This window comes from Narcine bancroftii, chromosome 1 (assembly GCF_036971445.1).
Source record: "Narcine bancroftii isolate sNarBan1 chromosome 1, sNarBan1.hap1, whole genome shotgun sequence".
Classification (NCBI taxonomy): Eukaryota; Metazoa; Chordata; class Chondrichthyes; order Torpediniformes; family Narcinidae; genus Narcine; species Narcine bancroftii.
This window is the reverse complement of record NC_091469.1, coordinates 108,823,653-108,843,411: the sequence shown is the minus strand read 5'-3', so window position 1 is coordinate 108,843,411 and position 19,759 is coordinate 108,823,653. Positions and strand designations below refer to the sequence as shown.

General features: G+C 41.1%; 1 protein-coding gene and 1 long non-coding RNA gene across 9 annotated transcripts in view; both read left to right on the top strand.

Annotated features, from left to right (window-relative positions):
• Positions 1-4,189, top strand: part of LOC138762424 (transmembrane protease serine 11C-like) — a 51,769-nt gene extending 47,580 nt beyond the window's left edge. For all 8 annotated transcript variants that reach the window (XM_069936215.1, XM_069936222.1, XM_069936192.1 and 5 more), the window contains one exon: positions 3,918-4,189. In XM_069936215.1, coding sequence (XP_069792316.1) covers positions 3,918-4,079 — 162 coding nt within the window. In that variant the 3' untranslated portion in view covers positions 4,080-4,189. The remainder of the gene's footprint in view (positions 1-3,917) is intronic.
• Positions 4,190-7,025: 2,836 nt separating this feature from the next.
• Positions 7,026-19,759, top strand: part of LOC138762417 (uncharacterized) — a 53,748-nt gene continuing 41,014 nt past the window's right edge. Inside the window, exon 1 of the long non-coding RNA XR_011356909.1 lies at positions 7,026-7,430. This is a non-coding gene — a long non-coding RNA (uncharacterized lncRNA). The remainder of the gene's footprint in view (positions 7,431-19,759) is intronic.

Here is a 19,759-nt window from a genome sequence, read left to right as displayed (position 1 = left end):
ACCTTCTGACTCCAATGACTGAGCCATTTTTATCTTGTTGGCTGGTTCTCCTCCAATCTTGTGTGCCCAAATGAGGCAGAGATACCAAAGATTAAGAGAGGCATAGATTGGGTAGACTGTGAGGAATGTTGCTTATCTATAAAGCTCTGGTTAGACTACACTTAGAGTATTGCATTCAGTTCTGGCCACCTCTTTTTAGGAAGCATATAGAAGCTTTAGAAAGGGTGCATCCTTTGAGTAATCTGCAAACTTACTGACCCATCCAAGTCATTTATAAAAATCACAAAAAGCAGCAGTCCCAGAACAGATCCCTATGGAACTCTATTAGTCACTTATGTCCAGGTAGACATCTACTTTATGCTTTCTGCAGGCAAGCTAATCCCAAATCAACACAATCAAGGTTCCTTAGATTCCACACCACATGATTTTCTGAATGAATCTACCATGGGAGTCCTTGTCAAACGCCTTTCTAAAATTTATGTCCACCACATCTGCTGCCTTACCTTCATCTTCATCTGTTATCTCCTCAAAAATAATCATTTAGGCTCATCACGCATGACCAACCCTCACAAAGCCATAGTGACTATCCCTGCAAAGACTATACTTCTCTAAATGCTCGTAACTCTCATCCATAAGAATCCTCTCCAATAGTTTGCCCACCACTGATGTAAGACTCACTGATCTATAATTACCAGTCCCAGTCACGATGAAGGGTTCATATTACCTTTTTAAAACAAGAGGACCACACTTTCCATCTTCCAATCCTCCGGTACCTCCCTGTGGCCAATGAAGATGCAAAGATTGTTAGCCCTGGCTTCTGGGCACATAGCGTTTGGTCCCATGGACAACCACCGGAATTTTTAGGAATATCCAGTCCCCCTTTTCTTAACCTCAAAATGTTCCAGCACATTAGCCTGTTCTACACTGTCCTCACATTTTCCATGGTCCCTCTCCTTCATGAGGATTAATTTAGGACCTCCCGACTTTCTCTTCCTCTTGGCACATGTTCCATCTTTTATCCCTCATCGCTACTATCCTCACCCTCATCATTCTTCAGTTCTTCACATATGTGTAGAACACCTTCAGGTTTTCTTTAATCCTACTAGCCAAGGCCTTCTCATGCCCCCTTCTAGCTCTCCCAAGTCCTCTCATAAGTACCTTCTTGGCTACAATATAATTCTCATGATTTTCTTCCTAAACTTTCTGTATGCTTCCTTCTTCCTCTTAACTAGCTATCTCTCCTCTTTGTCAACCACACTTCCCTTAACCCACCATGTTTTCCCTGTCTCAGTGGGTCAAACCTATCCAGAACCTTGTGTGGTTAGCGTAGCAGCTAGCACAATGCTACTACGGCACCAGCAAGCAGGTTCGAATCAGGCACTGTCTGAAAGGAGCATGTATTTTCTCCCTGTGTCTACATGGGATTTCTTGGGTACTCCGGTTTCCTTCCACTCTCCAAAACTTATGGGATCATAGGTTAATTTGGATGTAATTGTGTAGCATGGGCTTAAATGGCTGGAATTACCTTCTACCGTCCTGTAAATAAAATTGAAACTTTGCAAGATAAGGCTAATCCTACACCAAGAAAATCAGACTTCCCACAGAGTCAGACAGAAGATTGCCCACTGGAATCTGGAACAACACACACTCTGATGGAGAAGCTCAGTGGGATAAGCTGCAGGAAAAGTCAACGCTCCTGGGCAGAACCCTTCATCGTGACTGGGGCTGACTAAATGATTTCCCTGCCCAGTGTCACTGACCTCAATGGTCATGAACTGCTTTGAGTGACTGGTGATAGACCACATCAAATCCACCTTCCAGCAACGTGAACTCATTCTAGTTTGCCAACCGTGCAAATTGGTCCACAAATGATCCTCTAACCCTGACTGTTCACTTCATCCAGACCCACCTAGAGAATGATGTCTCATAGGCCAGGCTGCTGTTCACTGAATTCCGTTTAGCTCTCAGCACAATGATACCTCAGGTGGGTAAACTGTTCTTGCTAGGACTCAGCGATCCTCTCTACAACTTAATCCTGGACTTCTTGACAGAAAGACTACAGTCAGTCTGGGTTGGCAGCAAACCTCAAGTTTCATCACGCAGAACACTGGCCCACCTCAGGGCTGAGTGCTCAGGCTGCAACTGTTTATATTGCTGACTTACGACTGGATCGCCAGATTCTTTTCAAACAGAATCATCAAGCTTGTCGATGATACAACAATCGATGGCCTCATCAACAACAACTTACAGAGAGAAGGTTAGGAAGCTCATAAAATGTTGTGAGAACAGCTTGGGTCTCAAAACATGGACAAGACAAAAGAGATGATTATGAACTTCATTCACCAGGTCCATTTTTTAATTAGAGAATTATTGAGGAGATTTTCCATCCAACACACAGGATCTCTGACCCACTATCATCAGGAAGGAAGTAAGAGAGCCTCAAAATCAGCACTTGGAAATAGTTTCTTCCCACAGGCTGTGAGCAGCAACCTGAAACCATAGGTCTCTTCTAAATGAAACTGAGTAAAGTATTCGGAAATATTTATTTTACATAATATCTATTATCTATCTATATACAGCACAGTAACAGGTCTTTCCGGCCCATGAACCCATTCCACCCAAATACATACACCCTGCATGTATGTGATTATTTTTGTGCTGTGTAATCTGTGTGCATATATCTGGAGAAATGCTGTTTTGTCGGGTTGTACATGTACATTCAGATGATAAGGAACTTTAACTTGGACTTGAACGCCCATGAAAGTGCTGAGGGGAGATGGCTGGTTAAGACAAAGAGACGCCTCTCAGTTCTTTACGTCCCAATGCCACCATCTCCCCCTGTACTCTTTGTCACAATGAAAGGCTTCGACCTGAAACATTGACTGCTAAGAATAAAATGTTGGCGCTGCCTGAATTTCTGTCATGGCATTGCCACTGATGTGGATCCAGGAGAACGGGAAGCAGAGGCTCCACAAAATCCTACTGCCTGGTCCTGATGCTGAGGACTCCATTGAGGCTTTAAGTGGCCTGTTTAAAGAGCTGATGGTGTTTTATTTTAAAATCCTACAACCGCAGGGACTGTCCCCAAGATGGCGGCGCCTTTGCTGGCAGTGGCCAAAAGGGGTTTCAGGCTCTGCGGGAGCAGTGGATCAATGCAGGGCACTAGAAATGAGAACACCCCCTCCTTGAGAGGGAGAAGCAGAGGAGATGACCCTACAGGATGGTGACAATGGCAGCAGACCAGAGAGAGGCTCAATGGCTGAAGGACAAACAGAGGCTGTGGGGACCTGATGATTTGCAATTTAAGGAGCTACATAGGCTACAGGCTGCTGGAGACTGGCTCATAGGAACCAGGTATCGGAGCCAAGATTCAAGAGGGTGCTGAGGGCAAAAAGGGCTCCCAAAGAGCCTCAGGTGCTGAAGGCTTCCTGATCATATTGGAGGTTTGGATCTAGAGCTTTGGTTACTGATGGTTTGGACAGGAACCTGAATGGCTGCAGAAGCTGTGGGAGGGCAGGAGGTGAATCCATGGACACTCAGTGTCTCTGAAGGAACTCTCTTTTGTTTATCTTTCTCCTATTGTTAAGGGTGCCAGGCAATGCTCATGATGACTCTTTGTTTGCCTTACAGCAGACATAAGTTGTCAGATATTGTGTATAATTGCATTTTTATGTATTGTGATGTAATAATAAAAGGAATCTTGAACATTGAACTTCAAGGACCTCGGGTTTCTTCCCACCCTTCAAAATGTAGGGGTGTTGCGGGTTAATTGATGTGTTTGGGTGGTTTGGGCTCATGGGCCAGAAAGGTCTGTTACTGTCCTGTTCGTCTAAAACAAATGACAAGCAACATTACATTTACATTAATTGATTATCAATACATAATTGCTGTACAACTGTCTCCCTAATCTTTTGCAGGGTGATTCGGGAGGTCCTTTAGTTTGCGAGGATCCTGATAAGACTTGGTTTCTTGCTGGAATCGTGAGCTTTGGAATTAAATGTGCCAGTCCCAACATTCCTGGAGTGTATGCTCGTGTTACAGCTCTCAGAGACTGGGTGGAGCAGGAAACTGGGACGTAAAATCTCCTGGCTAGGTGGCCTGTGCATTCCTATTGTCTGAACACATTGTTTACCAAAGCTATTTTGCATGTCACAATGATGTCACAAATGCAATGTTTATTTCCATGCAATCATTGGTTTTGAAGTGACTTTCTTTTGGGAAATTCTGGTCTTTATCTTTTATTGGGAGTGATCTAATTTGTCCATTGTGTCATGAGTTTAGAAGTTGCAGATACAAAAAACCCACAGGGGCCCCCTATTGATTGATTATTGCTCTTGCTTGGACTTTCCCAAGGTTTCCCTTGGCTGTGGATCTGGGACCAGAATGAGGACAGGTCCTTTTCAAGTCCTTCCCCTCTTATCTTAAACCTATGCCCTCTAAAGTTTGACCCCAGTCTCCTTCTCTGAGAAAAAAAACTGTGACTATTCACCTTATCTATGCCTCTTATTTTATGAAGCTCTATAAGTTCCTCCTCAGCCTTTTACGCTCCAGGGAGAAAAGTCCCAGCCAATTCAGCATCTCCTTTCTCTCATCCCTTCCAGCATAATACCCTCCTTCCTATTGCTAGGCAATGAACACCACATACAATATTCTAAGTAGGGTCTCACCAAAGTCTTGTACATGACATCTAAACTCTTCTACGCTATCCTCTGACCAATGAAAGCAAGCATTCCAAATGGCACCTTCACCACCCTGTCTACTTGTGTCACCATGGTATTATTTATGTACCCCCGGATCTCTCAGTTTCATAACACTCCCCAGGGCCCCACCACTTACTGTGTACCTCTTATCCTGGTTTATCACCTTTAACCAAGTTAAATTCCATCTGCCATTCCTTGGCCCAATGATCCAGATCGTGTAGTCATCTCAGATAGCCTTCTTCGCTCACCTTTACACCACTACTCATTCTGCTTTATCGTTTTAATACAAAGATAATTTATACATGAGTCATTTGTGTTTTGGACAACAGAGGATTGGGGGTGCTGGATGGTTGATGAAAATTAAATTTCAGAGAGACTTTGACAGATATCCCATTTCATATCACTTGCCATTACGGTTAGAATCTCTTGAGGAATAGGAGCAGGAGTCAGCCATCCGCCCAGTCGAACAAGCTTCGCCATTCAATAAGATCACAGCCAATCTGGCCATGGACTCAGCTTCACCTATCTATCTCTTCCCCATAACACGGGTTTGAATTCGGGTTCAAATCCAGTGCTATCTATAAGAAGTTTGTACATTCTCCTTGTGTCTATATGGGTTTAATCTAGTTGCTCCATCTCCCCACTCTCCAAAAAGTACCAGGGTTGAGGGTTAATTGAGATATTTAGGAGACAGGGGCTTATGGGCCCAAGGGGCATTTTAGTAAGCTGTACCATCTAAATGATTAAAATTTATATTTAAATTTAATTTAACCCTTAATTCCCTCAGTATGTTCAATGAGGTCACTCTATTGCTTCTATGGGCAAAGAATTCCACAGATTCACCGCCATCCAGGAAAAGAGGTTTCTCCTCATCTCTGTCCTAAATCCACTCCATCAATTGAGGCCATGTCCCTAGTACTAGTCTCACCTGCCAGTGGAAACAACTTTCCTGCCTCTATCTCATCAATCCCATTCATTATTTTATATGTTTCCATAAGGGGCCCTCTCATTCTTCTGAACTCCAGTGAGTACAGTCTCAGGTGACTTAATTCTCCTCATAGGCCATCCCCTTTATCTCCAATCCAGTGAACCTGCTCTGCACTGCCTCCAATGCCAGTGAGGAGACCAAAAATGCTTGCCATGCTCCAGGAATGGCCTCACCAGCTCCCTGTATAATTCAGCAGAACCTTCCTGCTTTTTTCTATCCCTCCAGCAATGAAGGTCAACATCCCATTTGTCTTCTTGATGACTTACTGCACCTGCAAACCAACCTCCTGTAGTTCATGCACCAGCACACCCAAGCTCTATATATTATGCAATATATGGCAAATAAAGACCATAGATGACAAACATCACCAAAGACAATAGTTAATTTACAATGACCTTGTTAACAATTAAAATAAAATATGAGCCCTGTATTATAACACAATAAGACCATAAGACATAGGAACAGAAATAAGCTTTCACCCCATCGAGTCAGCTCCGCCATTTAATCATGAGCTGATCCATTCTCCCACTCAGCCCAACTGCCCGGCCTTTTCCCGATAACCTATGATCCCCTGGTTAATCAAAAACTTATCAATATCTGCCTTAAGTGCACCCAATGACTTGATGTCCTTAACCTGTGGCCACAAATTCCACAGATTTACTAACCCATATGTCTGAAGAAATTCCTCCACATCTCTGAACCCACTCCAACGTCCTTAAAAGAGGAGCCCAAAACTGCTCACAATACTCCAAGAAAGGTCTCACCAGTGCCTTATAAAGCCTCATCATCACATTCCTGCTCTTATATTCTATTCCTCTTGAAATGAGCAGCATAGTTAGTGCAGCTGTTAGCGCAAAACTATTACACCTCCAACCTCACGGGTTCAAATCTGGCACTGTCTGTAAGGCGTTTTTATGTTCCCACCCGTGCCTGTGTGGGTTTCCTTTGGGTGCTCCAGATTCTTCCCACACTCCAAAACATAGAGGGGTTGAAGGGTGATTGGGGTATTTGAGCAGCACGGACTCATGGGCCAGAGGGCCCTGTTACTGTGCTGCATGAATAAATTGAAAGTAAATATTTGTCTCTTTGTAACAAAATGACTCATATGGCTCAACACTGAATAAGAGTGAAATGGAATCAAATTAATCCGATTGTCTTTTTAAACGGGTGAAAAAATGAAGACATACTATTGTGGTGGAGAAATTGCAAGCAGGACCAAATCACGAGACCTTGAGTTGTGACCAGCTGGACTGATGCTGCCATCTGCTGCTCCAAGTCCATTTCTAACCTTGATGATCATGCCTTGATTCTAATCAATTGAAATTCTGCTTGATAAGGATTGCCCTCAACAAATCCTCTCAGATTAGAAGATAGAATTGGGCTGCATGGTTAACATAGCGATTAGCACCATGCTATCACAGCACCAATGACCCGGGTTCGAATCCTGCTCTGTCTGCAAGGAATTTGCACATTCTTCCTGTGGGTGCTTCAGCTTCCTCCCACCCTTCAAATAGGTAAGAGTGTCATAGCTTTATTAGGTAGTTGAGAGGCACGGCCTCATGGGCCAGAAGGGCCTGTTACCATGCTCTACTTCTAAATTAGAATTTAGAATTTGTTTGAAACATTCAGTGGTTAAGTCTGCAGCTTTCAGCACTGAGATGTTTGATATTTGGGGATTAAAGTGTAACTGTGAGAAATGGGAGTTGAGGTTCAGATTAACCATCAGCTAACGGCAAAAGTGGGTAAGTGGTCTCATTGTATCCCCTTTGTCCCCCTTTTCTGAAACACTACTTCCCTTCCCTTTGTTGTGCTTTTGCACTTTGGTTTCATGTAACATGTTCAAATGAAGAGAGCTTGGTTTGCATCTGGCCTGAATGTGGGCTTCCTTTAGATTGTGAGGCAAGTACTTCAGTGGAAAATGCTTAGTATATTTGTACCAGCAGGCCTGCTCAGATCAAGCACAGAAATTCACAGAAATGAATTTTATCATTAAAATATGGAGTGGAGCCCTTCTCAATAAGACTGACAGGCATCTAAAACAAAATTAAAAGTTTGAAGAAATTGAATCTAACTTTATGCTTTTTAATTCTATATTTAATTAAGAATGTTATTTGTCCAAATTAAATCAATATAAGATGGGCAATTAATATTGGTGATTCTGAACACATCGTGTTGGCTTCACTGCCTTAAACGCTGTATCATTTCACACTTTAGCTTTGGGTTCCAGTTGCCTTCTTTAACTGTTCAATTTTAGTTTTGCTGCAATTCCATTTTCTCAGGCAGCTGGAACAGCAGCAAGACCAAAGACCTGTTTGAGACCTTGCCTTTTCCTTGCCTCCCTGGTGCCTCTTTTAGAGTGTAAAGCAATACAAAGAGACCTTGATGGAGGTACATCAGCTCCATACCCCTTGAAACAGATTGTCTTCCTCAGTCTCCATGTGGGCGTCGTTGGCATACATGTCCATAAAATGGGGTTGGGACAACTACAGTGGCTGGGACAGCAAAGATTGTTAAACAAACAAACCTGTCCTCTCAGTTCATCATATAAGATCAGATAATGTGTATTTTGAATCTGCCTTCAATGGAAAGATGATGCTTCCAAATCATAATAAAGGAAGAGATTGTTGAGACATGAGATATGTTGAAAATTAGTAGAATTATTCAAAAGGTTGGCTGAATTTATAGTGGGTAGTTTACCAGGATCATGGGATGCATCCTACAGTTTTGAGAGAAGCATGGAATGAAGTCTCATGGACTCTGATTTCAGTGCTTGCTGGATTTCAGGGTGAGACAGAGGAATGGAGAGTGGCAAATATCAGCCAAATTCAGTCTTGCCTCAATTAAACACTTTAATTTGAGGGGAAGTCCCATCTTCCTGCAACTGTTTTAAAACAAATATAGTTATAAACACTAGCTGGAACGTGCTCTCTCACTGTCTCATTCCCAAAGAGAAGGTTCAGGACTGTGCCCTCTCTATCAGGTCTCTAAACATATTGATCGAGGAAACTCTCTTGAACACACTTAATAAATTCCACCTGCCCAATCTCCCAGTAATACCATCCTGTTATTACAGCTACCTGCAATGTCATTACATATCTGTTTTTCTAATTCCTGGTGATTATTTGGGGGCATATGATAGAACCCCATCCAAGTGATCATTCCCTTCTTCTTTCTAGGGTTAGCTATGTAGCTTCACTAGACAGTCTACCAACAATATTATTGTCTTCTCTTACCAAAAATGCAACCACCAGTTGCTCCCTTACCTGCCCCTCTATCGCACATGGATCACCTATATCCTGGAATAATGAGCTACCAGTCCTGCCATTCTCTCATCCACATTTCCATTATGGCTACAATACCCCAGTATCCGAGCCAATCCACACCCCAAGTCCATCCACCTCACCTGTTAGCCCTCCTGCAGTTTAAACCATGGGTCTATCCTCTCACTTTGCCCTGATCCTGTTGATCCTGTCCATTACACTTGCTTTCTTTGAGTAAAGTACAAGTCCTCAAGTTCTCAACCGCCTCATCTCTGCATAAGGTTGTGTGTGGTGGGAATAATGTTCTGAGGTGTGTCAGTTTCAAGGCAAGGTATTGTAGGAATGGCAGACAAGCTTAGAGCATGGATTGGCACATGGAATTATAACATTGTGGCCATTAGTGAAACATGGTTGCAGGAAGAACAGGACTGGCAGCTTAATGTTCTGGAGTTCTGTTGTTTCAGGTGTAATAGAGGGGAGTGATGAAAAGGGGAGGAATAGTACTGCTAGTCAGAAAAAATACCGTAGCTGTGCTCAGACAGTACAGACCAGACGGCTCGTCTACTGAAATTATATGGGTGAGCTTGATGAACAGGAAAGTATGGGGTTATATTATAGACTGCCCAATAGTCAGTGAGATAGTAGACTGCTGCAGAAAACAGAAAGTTTTGATAGTACATGATTAAACTTTCCACATATTGTCTGGGACTCCCTGTAAAAGGGCTGGATGGCTTGGAGTTTGTCATACGTGTTCAGGAAAGTTTCCTAAATCATTATCCAGAATACTCACTAGAGAGGTGCAATACTGGATCTCCTATTCAGGAATGGGATAGGACAGGTGCCAGAAGTGTATGGATTGGAACATTTTGGGTCCAGTTATCATAATGCTGTTAGTTTCCCTTTTAAAACATTTTTATTATTTTGATATAGAGAAATATTGTTTGGATATATATTAACTATATAGCTTTTATATAATGCAATACAGAATATGAGTGACATATCAATTATATGTTGTCTTATATAATTCTCAAAGAAAGTGAAATATCCTAATGAGAATTTCACCTCATATTCTAATACTGAGATATACATTGTGGTTATCTAAGTAGACCAATCTCTTCTAGTTATATATTTTTAAAAAATCAAAAATAAGAACAGAAGAAAAGAAGGGAAAAAAAAATCATACTGGTCTAACCCCTCCCACTAAACACAGTCACCAGAAAATAAATTGTAAAGAATCAAGTTTTGACTTTCAGACATTGGATAGAAAAATAATGCAATTAGTTTCAAGTTAATTATGGAGAAGAATAGATCTGGACCTTGGGTTGAGTTTCTAAATTGGAGAAAGGCCAATTTTGAGGAAATGAGAAAGGATCTAGAATGCGTGGATTAGGATAAGTTGCATTCCAGCAAGAATCTGCTTGGTAAAATTAACAACCTGGATGAGAAATGTGGTAAATTGGATCAGCAAGTTTATAGATGACACAGAGATTAGAGGAAAGCTTTCAAAGCTTGCAGCAGGACCAACTAGAAAATGGGCTGCAAAATAGCAGATGGAAAATAATGTGGAGAAATGTGAGGTGTTGCATTTTGAGAGGACGAACCCAGGTAGGCTTTATGCAATAAATGATAGGGCACTGCAGAGTGTGGCAGAACAGAGGGATCTTCTCACTGTGATCTTCAGACAGAGGGTAGAGAAGCCTGAAGATCAGCACCTCCAGTTTCACGGACAGTTTCTTTCCAACAGCTATGGGCTCTGTACTACCCTGACGATAAACAACTGACACTACAAACACTGCATATTTACATTAAATCTGTCTGTAAGTTACTTTATCTATTCTCTATAGTTATGATTTCTTACTGTACTGAGATAATTCTCCAGATTTTTTTTTTAACAAAGTACCTGCCTTCCTGTAGTAGATGAGAATTTTGACACATCTCTACTTTGTGTCTGACAATAAACTCTCCACCATCACTATCATTATGCCCCAGCTTTGCTTACTTCACCACCTGCATTCTAACCTTCACTGTCTGCTACACTGTCACCCCCGGGTTTCTTCGCCCCTCCTCTTCTCCCAATTTGTTACCACCACCAAAGTGGATCACATCATATTTTCCTGCATTGTACTGCATCTGCCATTATCTCGTCACTCTCATCATCTATCCATGTCACCCTGAGCCTGCTGGAATCTCCCTCACAGCTCACATGGCCAACTCAGCCCGGTATCTTCTAAGGACTCTGAAAAGACCGGCTGAGTTTCTCCAGCGTTTTGGCATGTTTTTATGATCTTGACTGGCTTTGTCAACCAGAAGAGGTGAGAGAGGGGGAGGGTGATCGTGGTGGGGGAATTTTACCTCTCCATTATTAACTGAGATGCCGTGGCCTCTTGAGGAGTTGGAATTTTTCCAGGAGAAAATCTTGCGCCAGATTGTGGATACTCTTGTGAGAAAAGGTGTTGCACTGCACCCAATCTTCAGGTGTGAAATGGGGTGAATAACAGTGGGAGAGTAATCTGTTTCCCAAGTTTCAAGGTTGTTGTGGAAGGGGATAAGATTCCCCCTGATTTGGGGGAAGGACCATTTCAATGTCAGAACACAGTGATCAGCAAGCAGAATGAAATCTGCTGTGTGCGGATCAATCTGCACTTTAAGTTAGGGCCTTCCTGGCAATGGAATGCTGAGACTTCAGGCGCAGCAGGGCAGCATTGTTAGAATAGCTGGGCGGGCAGCATGGTTAGCATAGAAGTTAGCGGAACGCTGTTAAAGTGCCAGCGATTGGGACCAGGGTTTGAATCCAGTGCTATCTATAAGGAGTTTGTACGTTCTCCCCGTGTCTGCGTGGGTTTTCTCCAGGGCTTTGGTTTCCTCCCACCCTTCTTAATGTACCGGGAGTTGTAGGTTAATTGGGTGTAATTGATGGCATGGGATCGTGGGATGAAAGGGCCTATTGTATGTCTGCTGGATGTCTAAATTTGGAAAAAAAAATTGAATAATTTATTTTTGATTTTTTTTCAAAAATATACATAGTAACATTTTAAATATGCAATATATTGAACTTCTTACAACATACAACAAACAAAAACAAAAACAAAACAGACCTCCCTCCATCCCTCCCCCTCCCCTTCCATACATACAGATCCATTCACTGTCAGAGCTTACATATATTTTATGTATATAGAGTACAGTTGAGGAAACTATACTTTTGTATATATAATTGTGATAGTACAGATCTATCACCAATGTATATAGTGTATATAGTTACAGTATCTAGACTGTGCTTACAACGATTGGCTGAGAGCTAAGCCACGCCTACTGTCTGGGCCTTAAAGGGTTGTGTCCCTAGACAGGTCGGATCATTTCGGACTGGTCGGCCACCTGTGAAGAGCTCCTGTCTTTTGCTAATAAAAGCCTTGGTTTGGATAAGTCTTTGGTTCTTTCGACGAGCTCTACAATAATATTTACTTTTATAACCTTTCTTGTTCCTTTTTATTACTGTATCTGGGTCCCTATGTGGTCCAGGTATGGCTGCCAGACCTTTACAAAAGTGTCATATTTGTTCTTTAAGTTGTATGTGATTTTTTTTTCCCATAGGTTTACATCTGTTGATTTCTGCAATCCATCGTGCTATAAGTAGAGGGGAGTCGAATTTCCAAGTGATCACAATACATTTTTTCACTACCGCCAGTGCTAGTTTTATAAATGAGATTTGATATTTGGTCAATTTGTTGCTTATTTCCATGAAATTACCAAATAGATTTTGCTCTGGGTCACCTGTGAAGGCCACTCCTGTTATCCTGCATAATATTTCTGAGATTGCTTGTCAAAATCGCATCACTTTCACGCACAACCAGGTGGCATGTAGAAAGCTTCCCGTCTCAGTCCCATATCTGTAACACATCTCTGAAATTTCGGCTTTTGGTCTGTGTAATTTTGTGGGGACACATAATTGGTGTAAAAATTTACACTAACCAGTCCGTAACTTGCATTTATATTTGATGCCATGCTATCCTTACAACAATCTGACCAGTTTCTATCTGAAATCACCACACCCAAGTCCAATTCCCATCTTTCCCTTGACCTCTGCAGCCTTGGTTTTGGGCTTTCACTTAGGAGAGCATAGTACATTTTTGTTATAAGTTTGGGTGTATTCCCCATCCAGACCATTTTATCTATTTCACTAATTTCAGATGGGGTAAATGTTGGTCCACATCTTTCTCTTAAGAGCGATCTAAACTGGAGAAAACAGAAGAAGGTCCAATTGGTCACTCCGTATTTGTGTTTAATTGTTCAAAAGACATGAGTTCCTTCCTTAGTATATCTTATACCTTTGTCATACCACAAATTTAATATTCTCTTGCCTATGTTCATAGGCAATAACACATTTTTACCCAATGGTGCTTTTATTGATATCCCTACTTTTTTCCCATAAATTCATGAATTTCTTGCCACATTCTAATCATATGTATTAGAATGGGGTTATCTGTCTTTTTCTTTAGTGATTTGACACTCCATTTATACATAAAGTCCTTTGTTTCTCCCTCCTCCATTGAGTACATTCCCATTTGAACCCAAGATGGGGGTTGTCTTCAGTGAAGAAGACTTCAAGAAATCTAGTCTGTGCAGCTAAGTAATTTTTTTTAATCTGCAAGTTTAAGATTTCCCAGTCCATAGTCCCATGTCAGTTTTTCCAATGCAATTCTTGGTACATTATTATTCCATAGGAAATCTCTAATATAGTTTTTTTAGTAGCCTAAAGAAGTTATTAGGTAACAGAATAGGCAGCGATTGAAAATACTATTGCAGTCTTGGCATCACTTTCATTTTGACGCAGTTAACCCTTCCCACCTAAGTGTCTCCATTTCTGTTGGTCTCTTTCTCTCTTCCCAAGAAGCGGAACATAATTTAGTTTGTACCTATTTTGCAAGTTATTGTCAGTCATTATTCCATGATATTTTATTCCACCCATCTTCCATTTAAATTTACTTCTAGTATCTTTCATATTCAAAATTTGTTAATGGTATTATCTCACTTTTATTCATATTATCCATATGTGCTACAGTAACATCATCAGCGAATAGTCTGATTTTGTGTTCTTCTTGCCCATCTTTGAAGCTCTTTATATCCATTCCCTTCTTATTATCTCTGCCAGTGGTTCAATCACTAAAATAAAAAGTGCTGGGGACAGGGGGCATTTTTGTCTACTCAATCTACTTTAGGGGAACACCGCTGACATCTGATTATTTGTTATTATTTTAGCTTGCTGTTTATGGTATAAAGTTTTTTTAATCCAATTTATAAATGTTATTCAAATTTTTTCAAGTGTTTTACATAAAAAGAGCCATTCCAAATGGTCAAATATGTCTTTTTTGCATCTAGGGAGACTGTAATACTTGGATTTCATTCAGATTTAGCCATGTGTATTACAGTAAATAATCTTCCTAGACAATTTGAGGAATGACTTCCTTAAACAAATCCTGCTTGATCCCTATATATCAGTTTTGGCATGTGTTGTCCTAACCTATTAGCCAATGTTTTCACTAGTATCTTATAATCAGCATTTAACAGGAATATTGGTCATATGATGAAGTTTTTAGTGGATCCCTATTTTTTTTGGTAATACTGTAACAATCATGGTTGAGAATGATTCTAGGAAGATCTGTGTTTCCACTGCTTAGTCCAGGACATGCATTAAAAGGGGCATTAATAATTCTTTGAATTGTCGATAAAATTCAGGTGGAAATCCATCCTCCCTGGGAGATTTATAAGACTGTCGGGTGCCCAGGGCCTTTCGATCTCATCCCTTGTGAAAGGTGTATCTAATTCTATACTTTCTCTCTCTTCAAGCCTTGGAAATTCAACATTCAGCAAAAATTTTTCCATTTTATTTTCATCTCCTGGTAATTCTGATTTGTATAATTTTGTGTAATATTTTCTAAAAATGTCAGTAATTTCTTTTTACTTATATACCAGGATAATGGTCTCTGTTTTTAAGCTTTTATCATTCTTGTTGACTCCTCTGTTTTAATCTGCTAAGCTAAAACTTTGCGCGTCCCTTTTCCTAACTAATAGTATTGTTGATTACTTTTAAATATAGCTTTTTTCTGTCCTGTATGTTTGTATTGTATTATATCTTAGGTTTTTATTCTCCAGTAGTCTGTATTCTTCTTGTAGTCCTAATTTTAATTTTTTTCTAATTCTATCTCTTTCTCCAAACTGTTTACTTCTGCCATATGTTCCCTCTAAAGATTCTTTGTATAGAATATAATTTGTCCCCTTAAATATACTTTAAGCATGTCCCATATCAGAAAACTATTATTAATAGATGGCAGATTTGTTTCACAAATTATTTCTATTTGTCTCTTTATAAATTTGCAGAAGTCTGTTCTTTTAAGCAATGTAGTATTGAAATGCTATCTGTATACATTCTCTTGCTTTTCCATTGTTGGTATAGTTAATATTAATGGAGAGTGGTCTGATAGAAGCCTCACTAGATATTCTGTCTTTTTATCACTCTACATTTTAACTGGAAAACATTAAGCATAGTCAATCCTTGTATGTAAGTCGTTCACCCTTAAGTAAAAAGAGTAGTCTCTCTCTGTGGGATTTAATTGCCTCCATACATCAATAAGATTTCAATCTTTCATATATGAAATTGTGCTTTTTACTGCTTTCACCCTTGTTATTGTTCTTGTCGATTTATCAAGTATTGAGTCCAAGATAAAATTAAAATCTCCTCCAACTAATATATTTTGTCTTCCCTCTGCTGTTTTAAAGAAGATATCCTCCATAAAGGCTTCATCATCATAATTTGAAGTATAAATATACATAAATGTCCAAGCTTATCCATAAATTTTACAGTGTGTGTCATTACATACCTTCCAGCTTGATCAATGGAAGTGTATTTTTATTAATTAGAATCGCCACCCCTCTTGCCTTTGAACCAAAGGAAGATGATATTATTTGTCCCACCCATCCTCTTTTTAATTTATCATATTCCAATTTGGTAATTTCTTTAAGTATGACATTCCCTCTTAATTGAGTATATCTATGAGTTCATTTCCATCCTTGGTTCGTGTCTATTTTTCTATACATTTCTGTATATTCTATATACTTCTCTAGTTTTTTTTCAATTTGACTTCTGTACAATCTACAGCAAAACTTTTGTTAGTAGGTGATAATGCAACAAGAAATAATGGATAAAGATGTTATGACTGTGCACAGGATGGGAAAAGGCTACAGAGAGTTGTGAACTCGGCCAGAGCCGTCATAGATATCAGTCTTCACACCATTAAGGACAACTTTAAGAAATGGTCTCTCAAGAAAGCAGCCTCTATCATCAAGGACCCTCACCACCCAGGCCATGCCCTCTTCTCACAGCTACCATCAGGATGGAGATATGGGAGCCTGAAGATGAGCAAGCACTGCTTCTTCCTTTCTGCCATCAGATTTCTGAATGGATAATGAACACTAGCTCACTTTTTCTCTTCTTTCGTACAAATTTATTTATTTTTTAAAAATGTAATTTGTAGCATTTTTTGCGCCTGTAATGCTTCTGCAAAAACAATAGATTTTATGACACGTGTTCATGACAATAAATTCTGATTCTGATTCTGACACACTCTGCAGAATTTATTCTCAATTGACTGCAGTCAGAGCACCTCTGGAAATCTGCATTTCTCATTGTCACATCAGAGCATGGGATTCCAGTCTTGAGACCAATGCAAAGAAACCCACAGGAAGGGCTATTGTTGCTAAAAAAAAAATTAAGAATGGATCTGGGTAGAGAGCTTTTAAATTTTGTGCTTGTTGGTATGCTTGTGGCTCATGTTTTATGAATGTGGCGAGAGAAACAGGAAACGAGGTTCCCCAGTCATCTGGAGGAAGGAAAGATTAACATTGAGAGCTGCTAGAAAGTCACCGTCATTCAGAGTGCACTGAGTTGTGGTAGACAGGATGAGCCCTCCTCCCTCAAGCCCCTGCACACACCTTGCACAGGTAAACGAATCTTTACTCCATCTTTATCCCTCCACCCCACATCTTTACTCCAAACTTATCCGCATCTTCAAGCTCTTTCTTTACCTCATCGTTACACCCGATCTTTACCACCCATATTTACTCCCCATAAAAGTGGTAGAGCTGATGTAATGCCAGTGCTGCTGCTGGTCCAGACCAAGGAGAATGGGGAGCAGTGCACAGCACTGCTCTGAAAGGTTCAAACACTTGGTCCTAATGCTGATGGCTCCACAGAGGCTTTAAATGGCCTGTTAAAGGAGCCAATAGTGTCTGCAATTGCGTAGGGCAGCAGTATTGCAGATTTCAGGGAGCAGACCAGCACAGGGCACCAGAAATGATGAGAGGGCCTCATCATTGAGGAGAAGGAGAGGAGATAACCCTACAGGACAGTGACCATGGAAGCAGACCAGCAAGGGGCTCACAGGCTGTAGGCAACTTCCAGTCAGGGCATCCACACAGGCTGTGGGCTGCTGGAGTAATCAGGTGTCAGAGCCGGGATTTGAGAAGGTGCTGAGGGCAAGAAGGGCTCCCCAAGGGCCCTGGGTGCTGAAGGCTTTCTGATCGTGTCAGATGTTTGATCTGGTCTGCAGGGACAGTGGGAGTGCTGGAGGTGGATCCATGACCCTCAGTGTCTTTGAAGGGTCTCTCTTTTGCTTCTCTTTCTCTCATACTGTAAGGGGCGCCAAACAACATGAGTGGGCGGCTCTTTGCATTTCGGCAGGCAAAAGTTAAAGTATATCACGTGTCTTGCATTTTTATTGTATTATGAAGAGACAATTAAACAAACCTTGAACCCCCATCTTCTTGCCCATCTCTATCCCATCTTTACCTCCATCTTTATTCCAATCTTTGCTCCATCTTTCCCCCTTTTCACCCCATTTTTACCCCCCAATTTTCATCCCCCATCCATCTTTGCCCACCTGGTGATCATGTCAAGGCCGAGACTGAATGTTCTCTGATATTTCCCAAGAATTTATTCACTTCAAAAAATACATTTAGAAGATGCATCATTAGTGCAGGGCCTTCCTGTGAAAAGTTGACCATGGATATCGCTTCTGATCTTCACTGGTAAACTTGGGGATCCTTGATTTCCAGGCAGAGTTGGCCAGCTGATTAAAACTCACATATTGGCTCTGCAACTTGGAATATTTATCAATGTTGAGTCGGTGGTGAAGAAGGTGGATTACATAGGCAGCTGTGGAAGAAAGGTTATTGGGTGTATTTAAGGCAGAAATTGAGAGGTATTTAATTAGCTAGGGTATCAAAGGTTACAGGGAGAAAGCCAGGGAGTGGGGCTGAGTGAGTGGATGGATTAGCTCATGAAGTCAGTTAGCACTCAGAAAACTTTGGCAAGTGCCACTGACTTGGGTCTGTGATGAAGCACCAATATTGATGAGTAATTTCCACTCTCAATGCAACCCATCGTCCCAAAACGTAAATCAGGCAACGTTAAGTGTAGCATGGAGCAAGGCAGAATTAAAGACTGTCCATCAAAGACACCCCAAAATTTCTACAGGTGCACCATGAAGAGCATTCTTACTGGTTGCATCACTGTCTGGTATGGAGGTGGCAATGCGCAGGACAGGAAAAGTCTATACTTGTTATATCAGAGTTGTTAAATCAGCCAGTGTCATCGTGGGCATCAGTCTCCACTCCATAGAGGACATCTGCAAGAGGCGGTGGCTCAAGAAAGCAACTTCTATCCTCAAGGACCCTCACCACCCAGCCCATGCCCTATTTTCACCACTACCATCAGGAAGGAGGTTCAGGAGTCTGAAGGTGAGGATCCAGCGGCACAAGGACAGCTTCTTCCCCTCTGTAATCAGATTTCTGAACGGTAAATGAACCACAGACACTACCTCACTTTCTCCTATTTTCTTGCCTTATTTATTTATTTTTGAAATGTAACTTATAGCAATATTTACACCTGTCACACTGCCACAAAACAACAAACTTCATGACATGTTCATGACAATAAATTCTGATTCTGAAGCAAGAGTTCACTACACAAGGCACAAGATCGTTGGGAGACGGATCATTATTTCTTCGGCATGAATTTTTAAATTGAAACTTATCAGCACATTATTGGTTCAAAGTTATTAAATGCAGCTGAAATTTAATTCGTATTGAAATGTTCATGAATATAGTAAAATCTGGTGTTTAACCAGATGCAATTTTTTTTAAATGAAAGCTGGATATTTGCTTGAAAATTAAACTTTTGTTTTAGTAGAAACCTGAAATAAATATTTAGCAAGTATCCACTTGCCTCCATACAGTGAACTGGGATTCACTAGAAGTGTCCTGTACTGACGACTGGCCCAGCCTCCTGGATCCTCCCTCAGGGGCCCGTATATAACCCTGGTTTCCCACCTAAACCCAGAATTCCTCTGAAGTCTACTAGTGAACCCTACTTGTTGTTGAAAGCTAATAAAAGTGTTTGTTCTCTCTCCAGTCGAATGTGAGCTTTTATCTATGCTACAATATTATTACCTTACAAACAAAGATGGAGGCGTTACTCAAGCCCAGTATGCTATTAATAGACCCCCAGTCCCCGACGCGATTGCATATTGGCCAGACTACTTCTAGGCCTACCTGAACGCAACCTGGGACACCTTCCATACAGAAAAGCTCCAGAGGTCAGTGGTCATCTCAAGGGTAGGGATGAAGGGGTACGCAGTTTCCCAGACTGCCTGACATATGAGGCTACTGTCAAGGCACTGAAAGTACCCTACATGAAGGCCCCGAACGAGGTCCTAGCGAGACACAGGCTCGCCCTATGCCACCAACGGCCCAGAGAGTCG